This window comes from Pan paniscus, chromosome 2 (genome assembly GCF_029289425.2).
Source record: "Pan paniscus chromosome 2, NHGRI_mPanPan1-v2.0_pri, whole genome shotgun sequence".
Classification (NCBI taxonomy): domain Eukaryota; kingdom Metazoa; phylum Chordata; class Mammalia; order Primates; family Hominidae; genus Pan; species Pan paniscus.
Window position 1 is genome coordinate 174,901,878 of NC_085926.1, and position 23,804 is coordinate 174,925,681.

Consider the following 23,804-nt stretch of genomic DNA (forward strand, 5'->3'; position numbering starts at 1 on the left):
CTTGTTTTCTCCACAGGAGCCCGGCCCAGTGGCAATCCAACCTATGCTTTATGGCTTTCTGACAGCACAACATCTCTTAAGGCAGCTCGTTCTGACATTAGATTAGTATGTTAGAAAGTTGTTTTTTTTTTTAAATAAGACTGTGATATCTTTTTCGGTATAGATTCCACCCCATTGGTCTTAGTTCTTAAAATATAAATTGTCTGCCCAATGGATCATACAAACCCAACAACCAAGAAACATTAGTAATTGTCTTCTGTACTTTACTAAACACTTTGTGTTTAATATATTTTAAATTGTAAAGAAATTACAAGGAACTCCTAAAAAAATTTAATACAAAAATATTACAAGTTAGGACAATTAAGCATTAAGATGACATTTAAGAAGCATGCAGAAAAAGTAGCATAGGGTTAACATTTCATTGATGACAAAGCACTTTGGTACAGCAGAGAAAAGCACCATAAAACTACCATCTAAAGTGTCTTTTCCTCCACTGTATTTTTTCAAATGAATATATTGGTAAAACAGTAAACTTTGATCTGATCTGCTACGGATTATACTAGGTAATAAATCTAATCCATTGTAAAGTGTTAACTATGAAATTAAAAATAATCCCTTCTATTACTGTTCAAATTAATTTCAGCTTTCCCTCAAGCTTATAAGGATTCTAATCCTTAGGAGTCCAACCCTTTTTGGAAAAGTATACAATGCAGGATATTACTAATAATCTATGCCATGCAATAAAAGTTAACCCCTTGAAAATGAAAGCATGTCAGTTCTAGCAACTGCAGTGGCTTATTTCTAATAAAACATAAAACTATGCTTGGATTTATTTCTGTTTAAGGAAATAAACAGGAAAAATAGAAGACCTAGAGAGTGTAAGTTCTTAAAAAAAAAAAAAAGAAAATATGCTCAATGATTCTTTTTAAAAAGTCTCTAACTCTAAAGGAGTTGGTATTAATTAAAACTAGAAGGTGTCTAGTTGTTTTTCTTACAAAGTTTGTAGTAACAACTAGCTAAGAGAGAAAATGATTCAACTATAATTGGCTTGTTGTGAAGCAAAAAAAGGTCACCGAGAAGTTGAGCCTCCTGCCCTAATCTTCAACACATCTAACACACTGTTTTGTGCTCAACCGTGTGGCTAACCAAACAAATGTTATCTAAAGTCTCTTTTTTAGCTTATGTGAAATAACGTCTTTTAAATACAATATTTATTTTTCAAAAGAATTAAAAATTACAATCCCTTAGCTGATTAGATGCTCTATTATACTTTAATAAAAATAGTAAATAACCCCTTCATTTAAAAAAATCTTATCTCCTGCAAGAAGTAATAAAAATAGTAAAATTTGTAATTTTATTATGGGCTTAAAGTATATATCTTGGGAAACAATACGTTTATGAAAAACAGTGGTTTGGGTTCTGATGGCAGTTATAATCAGTAACACCAGTATGGGAGAGAATGAATGCGTTATAGGTTATGAAGGCTAACTCGGAACAAAAAGGTTTATTCTACAATAGAACACTGGAGAAGTAAAAGCAATTAAAATGTAAACAAACTGTAAACAAGAAATACCATCCCTCTCTCTTTACCTGACTAGTAAATAGTCTATATAAACTACATAGATATCAAAGATTTTATATATGTACACAGCCAACATAATATCAAAATATATTTTATTCTGGACCTCTTTCAGATCTGATTCAAATTACAGTTGTCAAAGCAATACAATGCAAAGGGGAACTGCAACAACAACAACAAAAAAAAATGTGCCTAGAAAGGATAAAAGGGTCACTGGGGACAAATCATTGTGATGTGGAACCAAAATACATCGTAAGTGTAATTAACATGGTCCAGGACAGCATAGAACATCTATATCAGTCTTCCTTATACAATAATCATGAAAACTGAACAATGAAGTTCTTTAACATGTACAAAAACCTGTCATGGGCTGGTTTACACTTTTACAACAGTTTTAAAGTTAACTGGATAACTAAAGAAATGATGCAGACATTTTAATCCAGTGCTATAGGTAGGCTCACAGAATTAGACCCAAAGGATTTGTAAAAATAAAAATGGAAACAGTATAGCTACAATGTCAAAGTCAGGAAAGAAGAAAATTTACTTCCGTATTCAAGGATTACAGAGCTACAAATGCAGTCTGTGTGTTTTTGTTTGTAATGAGATGGATAAGTACATCAGACTAGATACAACATGCAGAATGTTTTCCTGAACTTATCCGGAAATTCCAAAGAAAACATCATGAAACAGCTTACAAAAAAAAATATATATATATGCCCTAGTTATTCACCCTGCTTCAACACTGTCAACGTAAAGGCAGAAATAAAGAAAGCTATCAATACCTCAGAACTACTGATATAAGACATCAAATTTCTAAATCAGTGTATTAAAAAAGTGAACACTTCCTCTTTTTTCTCTCTTCTACATTTAACTAGAATCATGTTTAAAAAAAAACTGATATTAAATGTGACACTTCAGAGCTACTACTGGAAGGAGTAATTCGTAACTTCCCTACCCTCCTTCCATCCCTGCTGATTCAGGAGAAGGGGGAAAAAACAAAGAAAACAAAACGAAAAACCAACCAGGGTCTCTTGTAGATTTGCTGCTATTCCACAAAATGTTGGCATTTGCTGCCATGCCACAATGTTGGTCCACTGAAATAGGATTTCTGCGGAAACTGTCAACAGTAGTAATTCACCATATGCAAGTACCATCCTTATCATGCGAGAATAATCACAGGTTCTGTAGAAATGTACAATGTGCTTAAGATAATGAAAATTGTAGCGCTGCATTTGAGATTTATTTCTCTACTTAGCTAGTAAAACTTGTCATTTTTGCTCACTTAAGTATGATCATTTGTGATTCCTTTAAATAGCAAAAATGCACAGTCCTCTTTAGGCCTCTACTCAATAATAGTTTACATTACTCTTAACAAAATCATTCTACATAAACAGATAGCTCCTTAAAAATAGTACTCTCTCATTAAATCTAATTTGACAGAAAGAAGTTTAAGGGAAAAAGGAGTGCTTTGTAAGTGAAAAAGTACAAATCTTTGGCCTTTCTCTTGACATTTTCGTATGTCAAAAAGCAAAAAACCTTCATGTAATTCAATCTAGTGATTACTTTTTGCACCATAATTTGTTTTTTACACCACAAAAGGAGGCACTTTCAGTATCTGTAAAAGGTATTTAATCCTAAAACATACTTACCTAGAGAATAATTAAAACAGAATTCAATACAATCTAGTATCTATTAGGAAATTAAGAGTTACCACTTCTAAAAGTCATTTGAAAGTCAATGATGTTATCTGGTCAATGGCAGGAAATGGGAATTGGAACGAATATAAGAACTTATGGGATTTCCTACACGGAGACAAAACAAGATATTCCTTTATGTTGTTTAAAAGTGGCAGCTGCTCTTTCTTTATTCCATTTTAATCAATGAGTATTGATTCAAGTTTTCCTTTCTATTTTTCCTTATGATAAGTTTCTTACAGTAGCTTATACAACAACAAATAGCATAGAAAAACTACTGGATTCAATTGATCATCAGGAATAAGTTCTCAGAAAAACACAGGCGGAAAAATAAGCAAGAATCCCAAATACAGAACTTTACAAGCTGTGAAACTTGGTCTCTTGCAATCATGTTACTGCTCAAATTAGAGACAATCTTATTTCTGTCTATTGGAGCAGCATCGTGGCACATCAGCAGGCAATGATGATGTTGAGAACAGCAGCAAAAATAAACAATCGTATGCTCATGAAGAACCCAAGCCTACAAAATGGATACCTTTCAGAAAAGTATATACTTAAAAGACCCAAGACGTCAGGATAATAAAGCTCTGTATTTATAATCTTTTATATGTCCTATTGTGGCTATTATGCTTAAGTAAAATAGCTAAAGAAAAAAAAAGAAAAAAAACAGAAAAGATGACAATATCATAAAAATGTAGCTGTCTATTTTAGCAGCTATATTGCAGAATTTCTTGACTATCTTTTAATCAGCTGGGAAAAAGTCAATAACTGTATGCAAATGAATAAACTGTCCATATCAAAATACAAAAGTACTATCAATAATCACCTCTGACTTTCAGATTTAAATTCAGTGCAATTGACAAATGCATCACTAAAGGAAAATGCAGCTTAAAAGATACTCAAAACATTTGTGTCTATTCCTGGGAGCACATTTTAAAATTATTGCACAGATTTTTTAAATTTTTATTTATTTTTTTTAAACAATAACAGAGGTCAACCACAGATGTGGACCTCCAGCAATAAAAGCAGGAATTCAAGTGCCAGATACTCAGCATATTAGGTTTCCTACGTAAGTCACAGGGTAATATGTTCTAAATATCTCTAATGTGATCCAAAACCCTAAAAAGAGCTGGCACAAAACCATCGTGAATGACTGCCTCTCTTGATGTAAATTTTTAAAAATATTATTACAGTATCATAGTCCCCACTAACAACAACTGGGGTACATATAACAATGTATTGTGAAATTAAGTGTATTTATTCTCTTTACCAATAGCAAATGCTACCCTACCTTAGTAAAACCAAGACTTGCTTCAATCAATGCTGTTTTGTAAAAATAGCAAAGCAACGAATGCTGAAAATCAAAGCTGCATTACTTGGGTTAAATCAGTTTCTACTTAGAACACAGGTTAAAATTTTAGTACTAAAAGGCCTCAAAATAATTAGTGACAGAAATAGTGTTATTAATTTGCTAAGCTCAACAATAAGCAATTCCTTAATTAAAATCTTCGAGATATAAATTTGATGACTATTCTCTTCAGAAATGACATACCTGGATTATGTTAATCATGACAAGCCTTATTAGTCACACATATAAACATGGCCTCATGCAATCATTTGTCTGTATATGTTACTCTAAGTTGCATGAGCACAAGGTTTAATATCTATATCTTTAAGAAAATACTTGATATTATAAACAGAGTAAAAGACATGATATAGTAGTGATTACTGAAAAAAAAATTAGCAGCTTAAATCTATCTATATTTGAAAAAACGTAGTCACAAGTACCACAAATGCAGAATCAGAGCAGCAGGAAGAAGGTTAGTGCAATTATACTTTCATAAAAAAAATTCTGAATCACCGCTATTTAAAAACACCTTGAAGCAAGTCTTTTGTTTGAGATTGTTTTTTAAACTAAGGTAGCAAACATTTTGCCATGTAATGGCAGTGTTATATGCCGTTATCTTGCTTTGTATAAAGAAAACAACATGAGAGATTTTTAATACTGGAGTTTGGTTACATTACATATTTAAGCTTCTACACAGAATGATGGACACTTCGAGAAGCTAATCCTTATCCAGAAACATTTTAATCTCTTAAAAAACAAAGCAAAACAAACAAACAACAAAAAAACCAAAACTACGTTGCTCCTTTTCACAATAGTGCACATTTTTACCATAATTTAGTTATGGCTACAAAACATCAGAAGATTTTTTTTTTAAATGTATCTTCTCTATGGTAATTAAAAAAAAATTTGTGCCCTTCTAGTCTTTAATTGGCAGAAATATGTCCCAAAAAAGAAACTATTGCATTTAAGCCACATCACCAAAAAACAAAAAAGAAAAAAAAAAAAAAAAAGCAAAACAAAAAAAACAAAACCAACAGAGCATAATACCCTTTTACTGATGTGTCTTACAGATTGACATGACCAAAGTCATAGGTTTTCATTTAATTTCCAATTCCCCCTTCCATAACATGCACCAACTGAATATATGCTCTGGGAGCCATAAAATGTACCAAACATCTACCTCTTCAAAAGAATGCATTAAAATATTTTAAAGAATTTTTTGTTTAAAAGGTGAAAAAAATATAAACAAGAAACTGATTCACTCCCTTACTTCATGCATCCATAATCTAAACCAAAAACGAAATTTTAAAGCAAGAACAAACTACTGCTGCAAGTTTTTGTAAGTCCATTTTCTCTGTACATACAAACTGCTCACTACTGAAGGGAAAAAAAGAATATAATCCATGGTGTCTGCTGATTCAAAGGGGAGAAACAAGGCTGTCATTTAGTATCCAAAAACTGGTACATGTATGTTCTGCTTTTATAATGTATATTTTTCTCTCTTCTGTTTTTCATATCCAAAACTTCTAAATGCTATTTTAGGGGCACAGCAGATTAGATTCCAGCACTTGGTGAACAGAATTCACAAGCTGTGACAAAACTCTGTCATCTTCAGGGTGCAATTTTGTTTATATACACTGTATGTATATATTTCTTTTAGATTTGGCTGTAGTGGACTGGCCATGGTTCAAGTGGGACTATAGCAGTACATGGGTCAGGGACAGTCATTTTGGCTATGTACACATTCATAGTCGGTCCATGGCTTCCAACTAGTAGCGCTATTTCCGAAGGTCTAATACACAAACCTGTAAGAAATTAAAATAATCAACCAGTGTATTCAGAATTTTATTGTACATTTTATGTTTAACTTTTCTATAGTACAATTTGAAATGTTTCTTAGTTCCAAGTTTATAAAATTGGTAAAGCATAATAATCATGGAAATGAGCACTTAACTGACAGAAATCAGACAGATCATTTAAGCAGATCAAGAGAACAACCATGAGCTCAAACTGTGGGGGAAGAACCACGGCTAGGATTTTTATACTCTCTGTTGATTAAAAAGGAGGGGGAAAATGCTCAAAACAGACCATTTCCTATCTATTGGACCCTAATGAAAGATATCACAGATTATATTCAGCTACAGCATCAGTAAATAGCTACCCTTTTCCCACCTTCTGGTGCTTCTATACAGCTTTGGAAGCCATATTTGCATTGTTGTAAAGAGTTGGCTAACCTCATCCTGAAAATCTTTCAGTATCACACATTCCTCAACACAAGAACCAACTGCCTCTAGTTCTGCCTTCCCTGGGCCAAAAAAACTCTTCTGTGAAGAGGAGAAGGTAGAAATACACATTAAACATTTCAATCCTTCTCAGAATGTTCCTCTGGTATACCTAATTTCATAAATGAAGGTTCATATTAAAAATAACTGTCCATTTCTAGATTATAAGGTATTTGGTAAGGACAGCCTAAATTTTGTTTACATTATTTGAATCCAACGCACATGAAAAGTTTACAGCCTCAGGAAAAAAAAAATCAGTATCATACCTTAAAATTTATTTTGAAAAAAACACTTTGGTATCACTAACAATAAGCTGCATTCTGATGTGAATACCCACCCACACCCTCTTTGGAAACACTTCACTATACTTACTGAACCATCTGATGCACTGGCTCCAACTTTGTCTCCTGCTGCATTCCAGCAAACTTCAAATATTCCACCTGTTCCCCTATAGCTGTGAACTAGAGCACCTGTCTAAAAGAATGAAAAACAAAATCTTAAAAATCGTAATACATATTATAATAAATCCAAATGCTGAAATAAAAATATTACATAGCTTTATTTCTAGCAATCAGAGGAGGGACTTAGCTTCAACTATAAAAATAAGTTCTGAAATTCTAGAAATGTAATATGATCCCTTTACAAAAAAATAATACCAGCCTGTTCTCAAAAGATTACTCACACACATATTCAGTTTCTCCAGTCCTGATAACCATTCTTGGCTAAGGTATCTGGTCTCTCTGACATAGCCAACAATAGCTAGAAGTAAACAGTCAGTCTATCACATGAAATAAGTTTTTGTTGTTGCTAAATGATACATGAGTCTAGCTAACATGTAGAGAAACAAAATAAATTCAGAATTTGACAAAACATCTTGAAGAGGCAGTATAACAAACTAGTAAAGATAATTCCAGTATAAGTCTGTTATTCACTCTATATTTACTGACCAGTTCCTAAGCTAGGGAATTATAAAAGAAGCTAAAATAATGTATGTATGTTCCTTTTTTTTTCTTTAGACAGGGTCTTGTTCTGTTACCCAGGCTGGATGCAGCTGTGCAATCATAGCTCACTGCACCTTCTAACTCCTGGGCTAGAGTGATCCTCCCGCCTCCACCTCCTAAGTAGCTAGGATTACAAGTGCATGCCACCATGCCCAGCTGATTTTTTAAAAATTATTTGTAGAGACAAGGTCTCACCGTGTTGCCCAGGCTGGTCTTGAACTCCTGGCCTCAAGCAATCCACCCACCCTGGCCTCCCAAAATGTTGGGATTATAAGCATGCACCACAGTGCCCAGACAGATATGTACACTATTCTTGAAAGACGTTATATGTTTAAACAAAAAACACAGGCAGGAATACTAATAATGTAATCATTCATTAAGCTGAATCATAAATGTAACAACGTTATTTTATTATTCAGCTGCTACTGAAGAATTAAAACTCAATCCAAAAATATATTCTCCTATGAAACCAGTCAATATAACAGGACAAAGATCAGAGGTCCTGTTATGAAAACTGAAATATATGCTTCAGGTGTTCGGCCCTGACAAATCAGAAAAGTGACCTCTGCAGCTTTATGGTAACCTAAAGTCAAGCTAGAGGTGGCAGATCTACTTAAAACACACATAGCAACAAACCATGCACCTTGAAAATACCTCCCATTCAGCCTATCCAAGATGACAATTAAGCTGAAAGAATGTTTGACCGAGCTTTCCTCTTCAAATTTAGCCCAGTAATGTGGCACAAATCACAGATGCATTGGTACTGACACATTGCTACTGATTATCAGGCTGGGAAGGCTCAACTGTTTTGTTTACTTAAAATTTCTCATAATTTATGAGATTAAGTTCAAGTATAGTAGGCTTTGAGTATCTATAGTTAATGAGGAGAGAAAAAAGTAGAACCAACAAAATCTAGTTTGCTGAGATATAAAAAAATAAAATCTACAGTCAACCTACAGACATTCAATCTACAGCCAACTTGGGGGTTAAAAAAACAAAACAACTTTCTTTTAAAAAGCACTTACCAATCTCTAAGCTTGAACTGGGCTATAACGAACCAAAACATTATGGGCAACAAGGCAGAGCTAAGACATTTAAAAAGGCCAATAGCTCAGATCATCGGCATCTACCTCAAATTTGTATGTATGCTGGCACAAGACTTCTACAATTTACTCATCAAATGCTTAGGCAACTCATCATACAAGAAAGGGGAAAACAAAAAACCTGGATGTATATACAACAATAGGATAATGATTTTCTCCTGCACTGAAAATTCACTGTTTTACTATTTTCAAAGTTTGAAAAAGTAAGACTTTTGGTACACAATAGTGAAAACAAAATAATATGAACAGTTGGTCAAATGCCCTTCAATGTCTTGTAGTATCTTCCATTGGCACTCTACAGTTCTATGCCCAAATTTCATTAAAATTGATTTTGTCACAATGGACTAAATGAGTTCACTGAAAATGTTCTAAATGTGAGCAACAACTAGTATATAAAAGGAATATATTTTTTAAAAGAGGTCATTCACAGTAACATAAAAACCATAAGGCACCTCAAAACACATTAGGAAAAAAGATCCTTAGAGAAATTATAAAACTTTACCAAAGGAATAAAAGACAAATAAATGGAGGTATAACATATTTATGGGTGATAAAACTCAATAATGATTTTCCCTAATTTCACCTATAAATTCAAGGCACTCATAAACAAAATCCAAAATTGTGTGCTCTGTTTTGGAAATATGGATGACTAAAGTGGCAAGAACAGAAAAACAGTTTTGAAGAATAATAACAAGAGGGATTTATAAAGTTAGAATTATTAAAACTATGCTATTGATTCAGATAAGGCAAATACATAAATGGAATAAAAGAGAAGGTAATAAACAAACTGCATATACATGAACTAGGTATATGAAACCGGCATTATGAAAACAGAAAGGGGACAATGAATGGTGCTAAGACAACTGACTACCCAAATGGAAATATCTATACCTCACACCATATATAAAAATCAGTTCCAAAGGGGCTAAAAAAAAATGTAAAGGAATAAAACTTAGATACTTCATGAAAAAATATCAGACCTCAGTGATATCTATAAGGAAAAATGTATTAAGCTATGAAAAAAAAAAGCTATCAAAAAAGAAAGATCTAGCCGGGCACAGTGGCATGTGCCTGTAGACCCAGCTACACAGAATGCTGAGGTCAAAGGATCTCTTGAGCTCAGGAGTCCAGCCTGGGTAACACAGCAAGACCCTATCTCTAAAAATAATCAACTAATTTTAAAAAGAGAAAGATAAATACATCTAAACATTAACATTAAAAACTTTCATATGATCTGGGCGTGATGCCTCATGCCTGTAATCCCAGTATTACTTTGGAAGGCTGAGGCAAGTGGATCCCTTGAGCCTAGGGGGTTGAGGCCAGACTGGGCAACATGGCAAAACCCGGTCTCTACAAAAAAATACAAAAATTAGCGGGGTGTGGTGGCATGCAGCTGTGATCCCAGCTACTTGGAAGGCTGAGGTGGGAGGATTAGCTAAGCCCAGGAAGGCCAAGGCTGCAGTAAGCCTTGATCTGCCACTGCATTCCAGCCTAGGCGACATAGTGAGACTCTATCTCAAGACAAAACAAAACAACCACCAAAAAACCCCACAAAACTTCTACGTGATAAACACTCCACATGAAGAAAATAAAAAAGAAGGTACTGGGAGATCACTGGAATCCATATAACCAGGAAGGATTAGTATCCAGAATGCATAATGAACACTAATCAGTACAGAATATAAAACAATTGAAAAATTGTGGTGGTGGTGGTGAACTAAAATGCTAAAGTCCAACTGTATAATAACTATTTGAAAAGATATTTAAACTAATTGACAATCAAGAAAATGCAAATACAAAATGTTTCATATCCATGTAATTGGAAAAATGTTTACCAGTCTGATAACCTAAAGATAAAGGAAAATGGGAAATCCTAAATATTGTGATTAGAAATGTAAATGGGTGTATGCACGTTGAAGAGCAGTTAGGCACAAGCACGTAAATATACCGTATGGGCCATGACTTCCACTTACAGGATATGCTATGCACAGGTGTGTGTGTGTATGTGTGTGTGTGTATATATATATAGAGAGAGAGAGAGACACACACACAGAGAAGCGTTAGAGAAACTTTCATTCATGTGCACAAGAAAACGTGTAAGGATGTTCCAGCAATGTTGTACATTTTAAAATCCCCCAATAGGAAAATAAATTTGAAAATTAATATATTCATATTATGAATATATTATTAATGAATATATTAATATATTCATATAATGCTCTGGAATAGTCTAAATAAATAATCATTCTAGAGGTACAAGTATTAATGTGATATTTCAAAGAAGTGGTAAAAAACACTAGCTTGAAAAGACATACAATAGAAGATTCACAACAGCATGATTAATTACAATTTTACCACAGAAAATAGTAGTATATATCATTTATCATGGGAATGACAGGCACTCTCTTCAGGATTGCTATAGCCTCTAGGAAGGAAGAGGAAAATGGAGGTGAACACTTTATCTGTATCTATAACATTTTATCAGGTAAAAATAGGAAGGAAGAGATTCACAACAGTGTGGCAACATGTTCTTATCAATTAAATCTGAGCAGTAGATATATGAGTGTTATATTATTTTGTTTGAAATGTATAATTATTAAAAGTGAAAATGAACAAATACTAACTTGAATATACATGGAAATGATATTATTTAGATTCACTTTCATCAACTCTGTAACTGTTGTTCAGTTTTAAAAAGTTTAGTTGGGTGAGGCCGGGCATGGTGGCTCACACCTGTAATCCCAGCACTTTGGGAGGCCAAGGCGGGTGGATGACCTGAGGTCAGGAGTCTGGGACCAGCCTGGCCAACATGGTGAAACTCCATCTCTACTAAAAATACCAAAACTAGCCGGGTGTGGTGGCAGGCACCTATAATCCCAGCTACTCATGGGGCTGAGGCAGGAGAATCGCTTGAACCCAGGAGGCGGAGGTTGCAGTTAGCCGAGATCGTGCCATCGCACTCCAGCCTGGGGCACAAGAGCGAGACCTCGTCTCAAAAAAATAAAATAAAAATGAAAAATAAAGTTTAGCTGGGTGTATGATTAGTGTCTTCCCACAAACACAAAGTTAAACTAAAATTTAGGAAAGAGTTTTTAAGGCATATATATCATAGTTACAGAATATATCCAACATAGGCATATATTCATAAAGACAGCAAATATGGGAGTAGAGGTAAGGAAGTAATAATAAAAATTAAAGCAGAACATTTTTAATTTTTTTTTTTTTTTTTTTGAGACAGGGTCTCACTCTGTTGCCCTGGCTGGAGTGTAGTGGTGTGATCTAGGCTCACTACAACCTCCACTTCTGGGTTCAAGCAATTCTCCTGCCTCAGCCTCCCAAGTAGCTGAGACTACAGACATGTCACCACACCTGGCTAATTTTTGCATTTTTAGGAGAGATGGGGTTTCACCATGTTGACCAGCTGGTCTTGAACTCCTGACCTCAAGAGAACTGCCCGCCTTGGCCTCCCAAAGTGCTGGGATTACAGGCATGAGCCACCATGTGCAGCCTAAAATTTTATTAGAAGGCTCATGGTGGCTCATGCCTGTAATCCCAGCACTTTGGGAGGCTGAGGTGGGAGGATCCCTTGGGCCCAGGAGTTCAAGGCCAGCCCAGGCAACATAGAAAGATCCCGTTTCTATTTAAAGAAAAACAAAAATAAATATTAAAAAATTTTATTAAAATGTAATGTAAGATTCAGGCTTAATAATCATTTGTTCAACTAGCAAAAATCTGCAACCACATTACAAAGGGTTTAGTTTTTTAGTCTGTAAAGAGCTGCTAGAAATCAAAGACAATGAATAACCCAGTTGAAAATAATGGAAAAAACATGATCAAACAGTTCACAGAAAAATTAACAAGTATGCTTAAATATATAAAAAAAGATTCCTAATGTCATTCATAAGAAAATGCAAATTTAAAACTATGCTGAAATACCATTTATCACTAATGGATTGAACTGTGAGGTAAAATATTACTTTATATTGTCAGCAGTAGTGTAAAATGGAAGAAGCACAATGCTTTTATTCATAAAGAAGCTAGGAAGAAATAAAAACTAAAAAAAATTGTTACCAGCAGGAGAGGAACAAAGTTTCTCAGTGTATACCTTTATACAAGGTTTGAGGTTTTTTCTGAACTGTATGCATGTATGAAGTAATTTAAAAATCTTCAAAGTAAGTGATGAAAATTAATTTGTGAAATGAACCATGGTGGCGGACACCTACACAAAGAGAAATACACCATAACAACTTATTATGTGTGCACTACAACCAACAAAGATCCGATAACTGAGAGGGGTGAGTCCAGTGACTGCTATTAAAAAAGTATAGTACATAGAGCAAAAAACTAAAACATTGAGAAGATTTAAAAAATTGAAAGCAACAGCCTGTTTTCTCCACTTTTAAGAATCTCTGAAACACTATACATACTACCTGAAAAGGTAATGTAGTTGTAAGTTTCTTTCTCATAAATTATTGCATTCAGCCATAAAATCTGGTCCTTTGACTTTTACTGCTCATATATAGCTCCTTCGGAGACAACTATTTTGAAAATAAAATCTGTCATTTATCTAAATAAATACATCTTAAACATTCACATCTGATATCTGCAAAACCGTTGGAAAAAAACAAAAGAATACAATAATAAATAATAAAACAAATGATCAAAATCCACTTCAAAATTCCGGTCTCCATAAAGATATAACTTCCATTAGTTTCTATCTTATTTTAAAACCAATAATTCAATTAATGCCACAAGAGGAATGACAACCAAATGGTGAGGCAGAGTGTATAGGCAAATGCTTCTACCTAAATTTAAGAGCACTTGACCATTTAAATAATGAAGACATACCTGCGTGTTCCAGATGTGTACACATTTGTCAAAAGAACCACTTGCCAGATACCTGCCATCAGGACTGAAAGCTACACTGTACACAGGCTCTTGGTGTTTTGTCAAGGTATGGATGCATATCCCTCGGTCTACATCCCATAACCTAACAGTAGAATCAAAGGATGCACTGAAAAAGGAAGGAAAGAAAGTTAATTTATAAGTAAGGAAATACTCCCCCAGCCTTGCTCCCACCCAGCCTCCCATATTCAGCCACATCTAATAGCCAAAATGCTTTATGAGAAGCAGACCGACTGGACTGTTACGAAGAATATTCTGTCATCTTCAAGTCAGTGACAAGAAAATAATAAATAAATGAAATTTAGAAAGAAGAGCAAGTGTTCTAGAAATTAAAAGCTAAACAAGCGAAAAAAACAACTTAAAGGAATCTCCCAAGTCCAGGAGTAGAAAACATATATGTGCTCATTTACTGTATTCCTCTCTAAATAATCCCTCTTTCGCATGGTTTTGAACACCAAAGTGACCACATTTTTCCATTTATCTTTTTTTTTTCTAAAGATACTGAAGATTTTGCTATGCCTCAATTGCTTGGATTTTCATCAGTATTTGGTATCAGTCAATATTTGATTATTTCAATATAGAATATCATTATAACTTGAAACAATAATAAAACTCAGTGTTTAAAGATTCCCCTTAAGGAACCAACGTAAGTGCCCATCAGCTAACAAGTGGATAAAGAAAATGTGGTATACATACACCATGGACTACTACTTAGCCATAAAAAGAAATAAAATATTGTCCTTTGCAGTGACTTGGATAGAGCTGGAGGCCATCATGCTAAGTGCAATAACTCGGGAATGGAAAACCAAATATCATGTTCTGACTTGTAAGTGGGAGCTAAGCTATGAGGACACAAAGGTATAAGAATGATATAATGAACTTTGTGGACTGGAGGTGGGGGTGGGGAGAAGGTTGAGAAGAGAGGTGAGGAATAAAAGACTACACACTGGGTACACTACACTGCTTGCAAAACCAGTGCACAGAAATCATCACTAAAGAATTTATTCTTGTAGCCAAAAACCACCTATACACCAAAAACTACTGAAATTGGAAAAAAAAAAAAAAAAAGTTTCCACTTCATGAAATCTTCCCTAAACTTCTGTCATCTTTATTGGAAGTCTGATTTGTAGAAGACTCATAAAAGGAAAAATGAAACAGAAGTATCACCTTGCTAACATAAGGTTGGCATTTGGATTATTAGTCCCTGGTCCTGTTGGACTCCATTTGATAGTATAAATTTCTTTATTATGTGCTTGCAAATCATGGACACAATTGTCTTGTTTCATACTCCATATCTAAACAAAAAAGAAAAATGTATACAATTATTTTTCCATACAATGAGTATATTTAAAATATTATCTTGACACTTAAAATATTATATGGACAGTCTAAAATATGAGTGATATAACCAGAATGATGATAGAATATTTACAAAGAAACTGAAATGCAATAGGATATACTTAATATTTACATCTCTGTTTAAAAAAAAAAAGTTAGCTTTAAGCCCTTTAAAAATATTCACTATTACAAAGTTTGAAGACTGAATTAACTATAGTTGTTCTGAGATTAGATAACGATCCTAAAATGTTGAAGGCACAGTTTTTACACTGTCCCTTAAGCAAAAGATCTACATAATAAACTGCTCTTAGAATTTTAGAATCAGGAAAATTTTACAATGGAGAACTGAAAATAAATAACCAACTTATAAATAATGAGGACTCACAGAGAACCATAAAAAGTAACATAGGAAATAAAGCTCAAATGAAAAGTAGGGAAAAAAAAAGTAGAAAAAAGTAGTCAAAGTAGAGAATAAGCCTTTCCTGAGATGAAAATATGCCTGTGTGTATAGATTTCAAGTGACTATTATTTTTGAGCAAAAATTCATAGAAATCAACACGAAGAGTATTTCTGGGAAAAAAAAATCACTCAATAAAGACATGGTAGGTCCTGCAGTTATCTCCTTAACACATACACATACAACATGCCAAACCCAAGGGCCAACCAAGAAAAAAATCAGCTCAACTTTACATTTCCGTGACATAACCATTAAAAGATAATGAAGCATCAGAGTGTTTTTGGTGCCCTATGTATTTACAACCCCAAGTAAAATAAATCTAAACGACATGTTTTCAGAACTGATTTCATTAGACCTTTCTAATTCATAGAATTTGATACTGTTGGCCACTCTCAACTCTTACCTCCCTTGAAATAAGTTTCCTCTACATACTTTCTTTTTCCACTTTCTCAGTCACCTTCTCAGTTTCCTTTGGAAAGCTCATCCCTCTTGATTTGGTGATTGTTAGAGTTTCTAAGACTTACTTTTTTAGGTCCCCTCTTTTCTTACTCTGTACTACCTACACAGTTTTGTCCCTGCCCCAATTTTTTTTTTTTTTTTTTGGAGATCAAGTCTCACTCTCTTGCCCAGGCTGGAGTGCAGCACCACAATCTTGGCTCACTGCAACTCCGTCCCCCGGGTTCACGCAATTCTCCTGCCTCAGCCTCCAGAGTAGCTGGGATTATAGGCACCTGCCGCCACGCTCGGCTAAATTTGGTATATTTAGCAGAGATGGGGTTTCACCATGTTGACCAGCCTGGTCTTGAACTCCTGACCTCAAGTGAACTGCCCACGTCAGCCTCCCAAAGTGCTTTAATTATAGGCATGAGCTGTGGCAACATGGGGGCACTAGCTGTGGGGGTCTGCCTGCAGACCCTGACCCAGCAATGGATGAATAAAGTACACTAACACACAGATATCCTGTTTTGCCAGTCCAGCTGAGGGTGTCCGAGCCACTTACAGACTCCCTGGAGAGTTCTGTAAACAGTTGCGACCATGGCCCTATCCGCTAGTGAGACTCGAATTTATTCAGTAAGATTAATTCACAAAGGCTTGAGTCAACACCATTAGAGGGTAACTGACATTGTGGACTTCCCAAGTAAAAAGCACTTAAGCACCCATGGCACATCAAAGGTTAGTCTTAATATTATATGAGTAAACAAGCTAGCTAGGTAAACTACCCTGCCTTCCTCTATTACTAGTTTAATTTGTTTAACTAAAGGTAAAGGAACCAGGCCGCGTTCAGCCAGATCTATTACTGAAGTTACTTCTCAGTTTTCCAAGAAGATATGTGTCTATTTCTATAACTATCTCTAATATTTTTCCCACCAGCCTGATTGAACCCCAACAGTGAACCACCAGGCCTGGCCATGCCCAAGGATTTTAAAGACCACCTATCTGCTGAGAATTCCCAGTTTTTAATCTTGAGCTTACAGTTCTCTAAGCATCAGTCCCACCTATCTCCTCCATTCGCATGACTCAACGTCACCTTCTCATTCCATCTGGCATTCCCTCTTCTCAGAAAACAGCCCATTACACATTATCCATCCATCCTAGTTTTTGCTTTAAAATCCTTTGTGACATTTAAACATTCTTAGGATGAAGAAAAGCTCTCTAACAATTTCTAGTTTTAACCTCTCTCCAGCTTCAACTCAATATGTGGCACAAGGCCCTCTGGACACTGCCCTTCTGTCATTTCCTCATATGTGTCACACACAGTTCCAGAAGTTTTTTTCATGTTATAAGCATTAATACGTGTGCACATAAGGAAAAGCCAAAGATGAAAGCATTAAGAGTAGTATTACTACTAGCAATTTTGTAAGGGAGCCCAGACTTAAGAAGAACTGTCTAAAAACATAGCAGATACTTAAAGGAGAAAACCTCACAAGTTTCGCAAAGTTAAATTTAATCTGTTCATAGTAGCAGGAAAAGCAGTTTTCCCTCATGATTTTCGTATCTGTAACGGTCATCACATCTGCAGTCCTTGGTACTGCAAAGTCAAGGATAAAACTGTTTTCAGTAGAGGGTTAGCTGTTGCAGGAGAGGGCTCAAAGCTTCATTTATTTTGGAAATAAGTATTACGTTGTTCTTTACCTCCAAATGCTTTTTTCCCCAAATGAGGAATCTGGTGTGCTTAGGTGCGAGACAGCAGTTTTGCTTTTAGTCATACAACAAGAAAAACAGAGATCCATGTTGAGATGTGGATGTTGGTATGTCAACTAGGCTCGCTCACTGAGAGATTCTCTGCTATGTATCAGTTTCCCAGCAATGGTGATACATAGTCATACCACAGCAAAATCAAATTAATACAACACAAAGAATTCCAATCAAATCCATGAATGCTACAAAGATTTTGAGTACTTATTAAGTCAAATCTTTACATATGCAAATAAACTTTAATTGCAAATAAACTTTAATTGCCTCAACATATGACTTTCTAATGGTGAAGACAATTTATAGCATGACCTTTCTTACTATTGGTGATGTCTAATTTTATCTGTCTTCTTGACTGAGTCACAGGGTACAGATATTTGGTGAGACATTATTTCCGGCTGTGTCTGAGGGTGTTCCCAGTTGAGACGGGCATTTAACTTAGCTGACTGAGAAAAGCAGACTGCCACCCTCCCCAATGTGGGGGGGGGGGGGGCATCACTCAGTCCAGTGAGGCTCTAAACAGAACAAAAACGCCAAGGAAGCAAGAATTCTCTGCCTCAGCCTGACTGCTGAGTTGGTATATTGGTCTTCTGCTCTTGGACTGGGACTTACACCACTGGCACTCCTTCTCTGGCCCTGGAATGGACTCACACCTCCATCTTTCATGGGTCTCCAGCTTGTAGACAGCAGACTGTGGGACTTCTCAGCCTCTATAATCACGTGAGTCAATTTCTCACAGTAAATCTCTCATCCATCCATCCATCCATCCATCCATCCATCCATCCATCCATCTTCTTATTGGTTCTGTTTCTCTGGAGAGCCCTTACTAATAGGGTATCATATGTCTCACTGTATCATAAGCCATCATTTTAATATAATTTGCTACATTCAAATAGTTTTATGTATTTCAGAAAAGAAACTATAAAATTTAAAAAACAATGGTTAGCCATTTAAAATGTTGGAGTTTTCATCCAGGCATAAACACTCCATGTAAGACAGACATTCTAAATGGTCTTAAAACGGCCAGAGCAACCATACTGTGTGACACCGCCAACCAATTTCTCCCTACTAAGCAAATTACCTTTAAAGTCATGTCGTCAGAACAGGAGGCCAAGAGATTGCCAGTTGGGTCCCATTTGATAGCATTTACTTCATTCTAAAAATAATAGTAAATATTCACATTTTCATTGTATAGACTGGGTAGCTACTTGAATATTAAACATATATACTTTAAAACTATTCTGAAACATTACTTGTTAATCATGACCACTTTAATGTGGAAAAAAGGTTTCTTACCGTATGTCCTTGGAATGTTTTAATAGGTCTGTCTTGTCCTAATTTACAGACATGAATGCACATATCTGTACTACAAGAAGCAAAGGTGTTGTTGCTCTGCCAATCAACATCCAATGCTGGTGCTGCAAAGGAACAAAGGTTAGGTTTGCTTTTATTCCACATGTACTAAAACCCAAGAGTTTTAGCTTTGAACCATTGTTGACTAATAAAATATACTAACAGGCACTTAAATATTTTACTTTATACTTTTTAAGATATTAAGAAAAAATTAAAATAAAAGTATCTATATACAACAATATTAACAAATTTCAATTTAGTTATTTCTAGGTGAGACAGACCCTAAGAGAAAGTACACTGGCCTAGTAACTGGGAGATGAAGGTTCCTGAGAGCTGGCTCTGTGGGTCTTGGGTTCTCTTTTATAAAATGATACAATTAAATGTGATGATATCATGCTTTTCGTTTCTAAAATCTGTGAGTGTTCAATGGACAAGAAGCCTCGGTTCTGTCACTGCATAATTAGTGGACACAAGCAAGTCACTTAACCTCTATGATATATCCTCTTTAGATAAGGGTAACATGCAAGTGTTACCCTCACACACAAGAGTGAGGATAACACACAAGTTGAGCACCCCAATCTGAAAATCCAAAATCCACAATGCTCCAAAATCTGCAACTTTTTGAATGCTAATATGATGCCACAAGTGGAAAATTCCACACATTAAATGCTTAATACAAACTTCACTTCATGCACAAAACTAGTAAAAATACAGTATAATGATACCATCTGGCTATATTATAAGGTATATGTAAAACATAAATTAATTTCATGTTCAGACTTGGGTCCCATCCCCATGATATTGCCTTATGTATATGCAAATATTCCGAAATCAGAAAAAAAATAAAAATAAAAAATGCAACACAATCCTGGTCCCAAACACTTAGATAAGGGATACTAAACTTGTACTATCTTTATCCTTAGTACACATGGTGAAGACCACGTGAGATCATGTGTGTGGAAGTACTCTGTCAATTACAAGAGTTAGACAAATGTTATGCTGAATAAGTATCATTCCCATTATCATCTACTCAACTAACAAATGGAATACGGCATATGATTTGCAAATAATTTTCTTCGAAGCAACTTTTGCCAAATACCTCTTAAAATCTGTTCTTGTCAAACACCTCTTAAAATCAAATGCCCCTTAAAATCAATGAATTTAAAAATCTCTGAAGCCCCAAAGCAGGCTGGCATTTAATACTTTGAGTTTAGCTCTGAAATTATTGAACATCCTTGTCTCCTGCTGCAAGGTGCAAAGGATCTCCGTAATTAGCAACACAGATTATGGTAATAATAGTGAGTAACTGGGTTAGGCGAGTAACTGGGTTAGGCAACAGAAGCATATCAAAGACACTGCATTTAAAGCAGGGGTTGACAAACTATGGCACATAAGCCAAGAATGGCTTTTATAGTGCAATGGGGGAGGAGGGGATCAAAGGAAGACATACAAATGTGGAAAAATGAGATTTAAAGTTCAGTGTCCATAAATAAGAGTTTTATTGAAACCCAGACAAATGCATTAAGTTGCATATTACCTATGGCTGCTTTTTCACTACAAGGGCAGAGCTGATTAGCGGCAACTGAGATCTTATGGCCTACAATGTCTAAAATACTTTCAAGTCCTTTAGTGAAAGTTTATCAACCCTAATTTAAAGAAAAAACTTAAAGGGGAAAAACAGGAGAGTTAAAGTTGAGCTGTGTGGCCAGGTGTGACTCAGCGCTTTGGTAGCAAAGGCAGGAGAAGGGCTTGAGCCCAGGTGTTTGAGACCAGCCTGGGCAAGACAGTGGGACCTCATTTCTAAAAAATAAAAAATTAGCCAGGTGTAGTGGTCCATGCCTATAGTCCCAGCTACTTGGAAGGCTGAGGCAGGAGGACTGCTTGAGCTGGGGAGGCCGAGGCTGCAGTGAGCCGTGATTGCACCACTGCACTCCAGTCTGGGCAACAGAGTAAGACTACTATGTCTCAAAAAACAAAAACAAAAAGTTTAGCTATGTATACTAATTAGTAGAAATACAAAGCATTTAATAAAGGAGATTAGAGACGTCTGTGGAAAGGGAAAACAAAGCCACAAACTCCCTCATTGTGTATATCCAAGCATAATAGTAACTGGCTATGTTAAAAATGAAACATAAACAGGTGCTTAAGCAGTTAAACTTATCAGCCAAGAGATATGTCATGCGTAAGAACTTGTAACTATGGATAGGAGAAGTAAAAAGAATGGGAAAAGAAGATTTAAAGCATTTAGGACTCAGAAAGGAAATTTTAATCAGAACTATACTGAGATTTTTTTTTAAAAGATAAAGTACAACAGGAAAGAGTGAAATTGATTTCATTGCCTGGCTAAAGACAAATCAGGTAAGCCCCAAATCTAAAAGTACTAAGTACTAAAGAACAAAGAAGCGAATTGTAGTAATATGACCAGACATTAAAATAATTAGTTTTGGGTATATTTCTACAATGAAAAACTAGGTATCAGGACACCACTTGGATAGAGTAAGCTCATAAAGGAAATAGATTGGAAAGAAAAGATTTAATGGGAACTTACTATGGAGGTTACATGAAATTTCAAATAACTATATTTTTAAAATATTTAATCCTCCCTCAATCAACCTTTTAACAAAGTGCCATATAAAATTATTAACATAAATTCACTTTTTATACAAAATTTCAAATTATGAGAATTCCCAACAAAGTAAACATAGTCAAAAATCACACCTCAGAGTTGTCAGGCTGAGTAAGTTGCAGGCTGTATTTTTACTCTAGTCATGAAGCAGCACTGCTTTAGCTGGTGTTTGCTCTTCCTGCCCATAAGCCTTTTTGCCTGTGCTGTGTCCAATTCCCAGCTGAGTGCTTCACTGCTAAGGGCTGCCAGGGACAAACTTCACAGAACTGCCTTGCTCTGCTGCTCTGTATCCAAGCTGGTGTTGTGTATGTTTTTGGGAAGGAGGGAGGGAGGAGAGATCTAAAGACCTAGCACCCTTGGTTCGATGTAAGAAAAACTTCGAGGTGCAAGCTCCCCTCTGCACCAGGCTGAGACTGGGCCTTTCTTCACCAGAATCACTTCCTTCCTTGGCTTCTTCCCTCTCCCCCATCCTGCTTCCCGTATTTCTTCACTTATTTCTCCTAAGAGGTTTTCCACAATAAGTCACTTCACTCAAATGTTTGGCACAGGGCCTGCCTTTTGGAGAAACCCAACCTAAATCAACTAGTAAACAAAAATATGTGCCAACTTTATCCGCATGATGTGTGAACTCTGCCTCTATTTGTGTGTATCACCATTTCTGACAGCAATGTGGATGACTGTCCTGTTCATTTGGCAGTCAACTCTCATTCGTTCCTTACTGCACTCTGCCCTGCTAGGATGTGCAACCCAGGAGGGCTATTGTAAGTTATGTCCCGGGTTCCTGTGCCTAGTGGTTTCCAGATGGGTTCATACAATGTAAGACACTGTCAGGAGTTCAAAGTGAGGAGTCCAAAGTTAGGAGTAGTAAGAAGACAAGCACGATTGCCATCATTTCAGGCTGGGTGTCGAGCATTGCCAGGCAGCCTATCCTCTACAACCCAGTCCCCACTGGACAATCAGGTCCTGCCTTCTCCTCTAGAGTCTTAGACTTCCTTCAATTAGTCTCTCGGTTACCTCCTATTCCTTAGTTTTTCACTCTTCCCAACACCTCTGCAAATATTTCTTTGTATTAAATTCCCTTTATTGGAGTGTCTAGTTTACACGTCGTTTTCCTCCATGGAACCTAATTCAGTAACTACTGTGCACTTTCATTTTGACATTAAGTATTATCACTTAAAATACAATTCTAAAAATTTTAATTTTTTTTGGTTAGTAATCTTTCTATTGTTAACAAGTGCAAAAAAATGGGGAAGGGAGGCCTGAAAAATCCAATTAGAAGACAGTTAAAGATACACTAAAGTGTTATTCACAAGGCCAAATATATGTCAGGATGTTCCAGAGGTGTTAATTTTATACAGGGCAGCCTGCAAAATGTTAGAGAGGAGGCTAAAATAAACAAAAAGTAGCATTAAAACAAACACGCTATTAGGTTCATAAAAAGAAAAACAAAACCAAACTACATAACCAAATCAAGATTGTTGGGATGTAGGAAATGTTGCAACGTAGGTTGTGTGATTAACGCTTTTGTGATATGCCTGCCTCATACAATACAGTGCTTATAGATTGATGTAATCAAAGAACACATACCTCATTTTATATTTACTCTTAAAATGAGTCTTGATAGTACAAGTTCTTTAGAAAGAAATATCTAACATAAAAAAAAAATTTTATGTACCTGACAAGTGAGAGAAGTGTGTTCACTAATACCCATCTCATTTTACACATAAGAGGCTATGAAAACTTAATTTTCCCAGTTAAATAATTTCTTAAAATCTTGGAGCTAAAGTTAACATTTTTGTCTGCTCCACCCCTCTTCTGATTTACTTTCATTAACCCATGTAGCCTCCATAATTTTAAAAGAGAAGGAATGAACCTATGACCGAAGAAGGATGCATTTATTACTGACTTTATTTTTTTTAAAAAAA

At 35.4% G+C, this 23,804-nt stretch overlaps 1 protein-coding gene across 11 annotated transcripts in view; it reads right to left on the reverse strand.

Annotated features, from left to right (window-relative positions):
* Window positions 1-1,657: 1,657 nt before the first annotated feature.
* The window catches only part of TBL1XR1 (TBL1X/Y related 1), a 185,168-nt gene continuing 163,021 nt past the window's right edge, over window positions 1,658-23,804 (reverse strand). For all 11 annotated transcript variants that reach the window (XM_034957741.3, XM_055110699.2, XM_063602606.1 and 8 more), the window contains 6 exons: window positions 19,197-19,318; window positions 18,982-19,056; window positions 15,080-15,207; window positions 13,856-14,021; window positions 7,276-7,377; window positions 1,658-6,426 (listed from right to left, as the gene is read on the reverse strand). In XM_034957741.3, coding sequence (XP_034813632.1) covers window positions 6,400-6,426; window positions 7,276-7,377; window positions 13,856-14,021; window positions 15,080-15,207; window positions 18,982-19,056; window positions 19,197-19,318 — 620 coding nt within the window. In that variant the 3' untranslated portion in view covers window positions 1,658-6,399. The remainder of the gene's footprint in view (window positions 6,427-7,275; window positions 7,378-13,855; window positions 14,022-15,079; window positions 15,208-18,981; window positions 19,057-19,196; window positions 19,319-23,804) is intronic.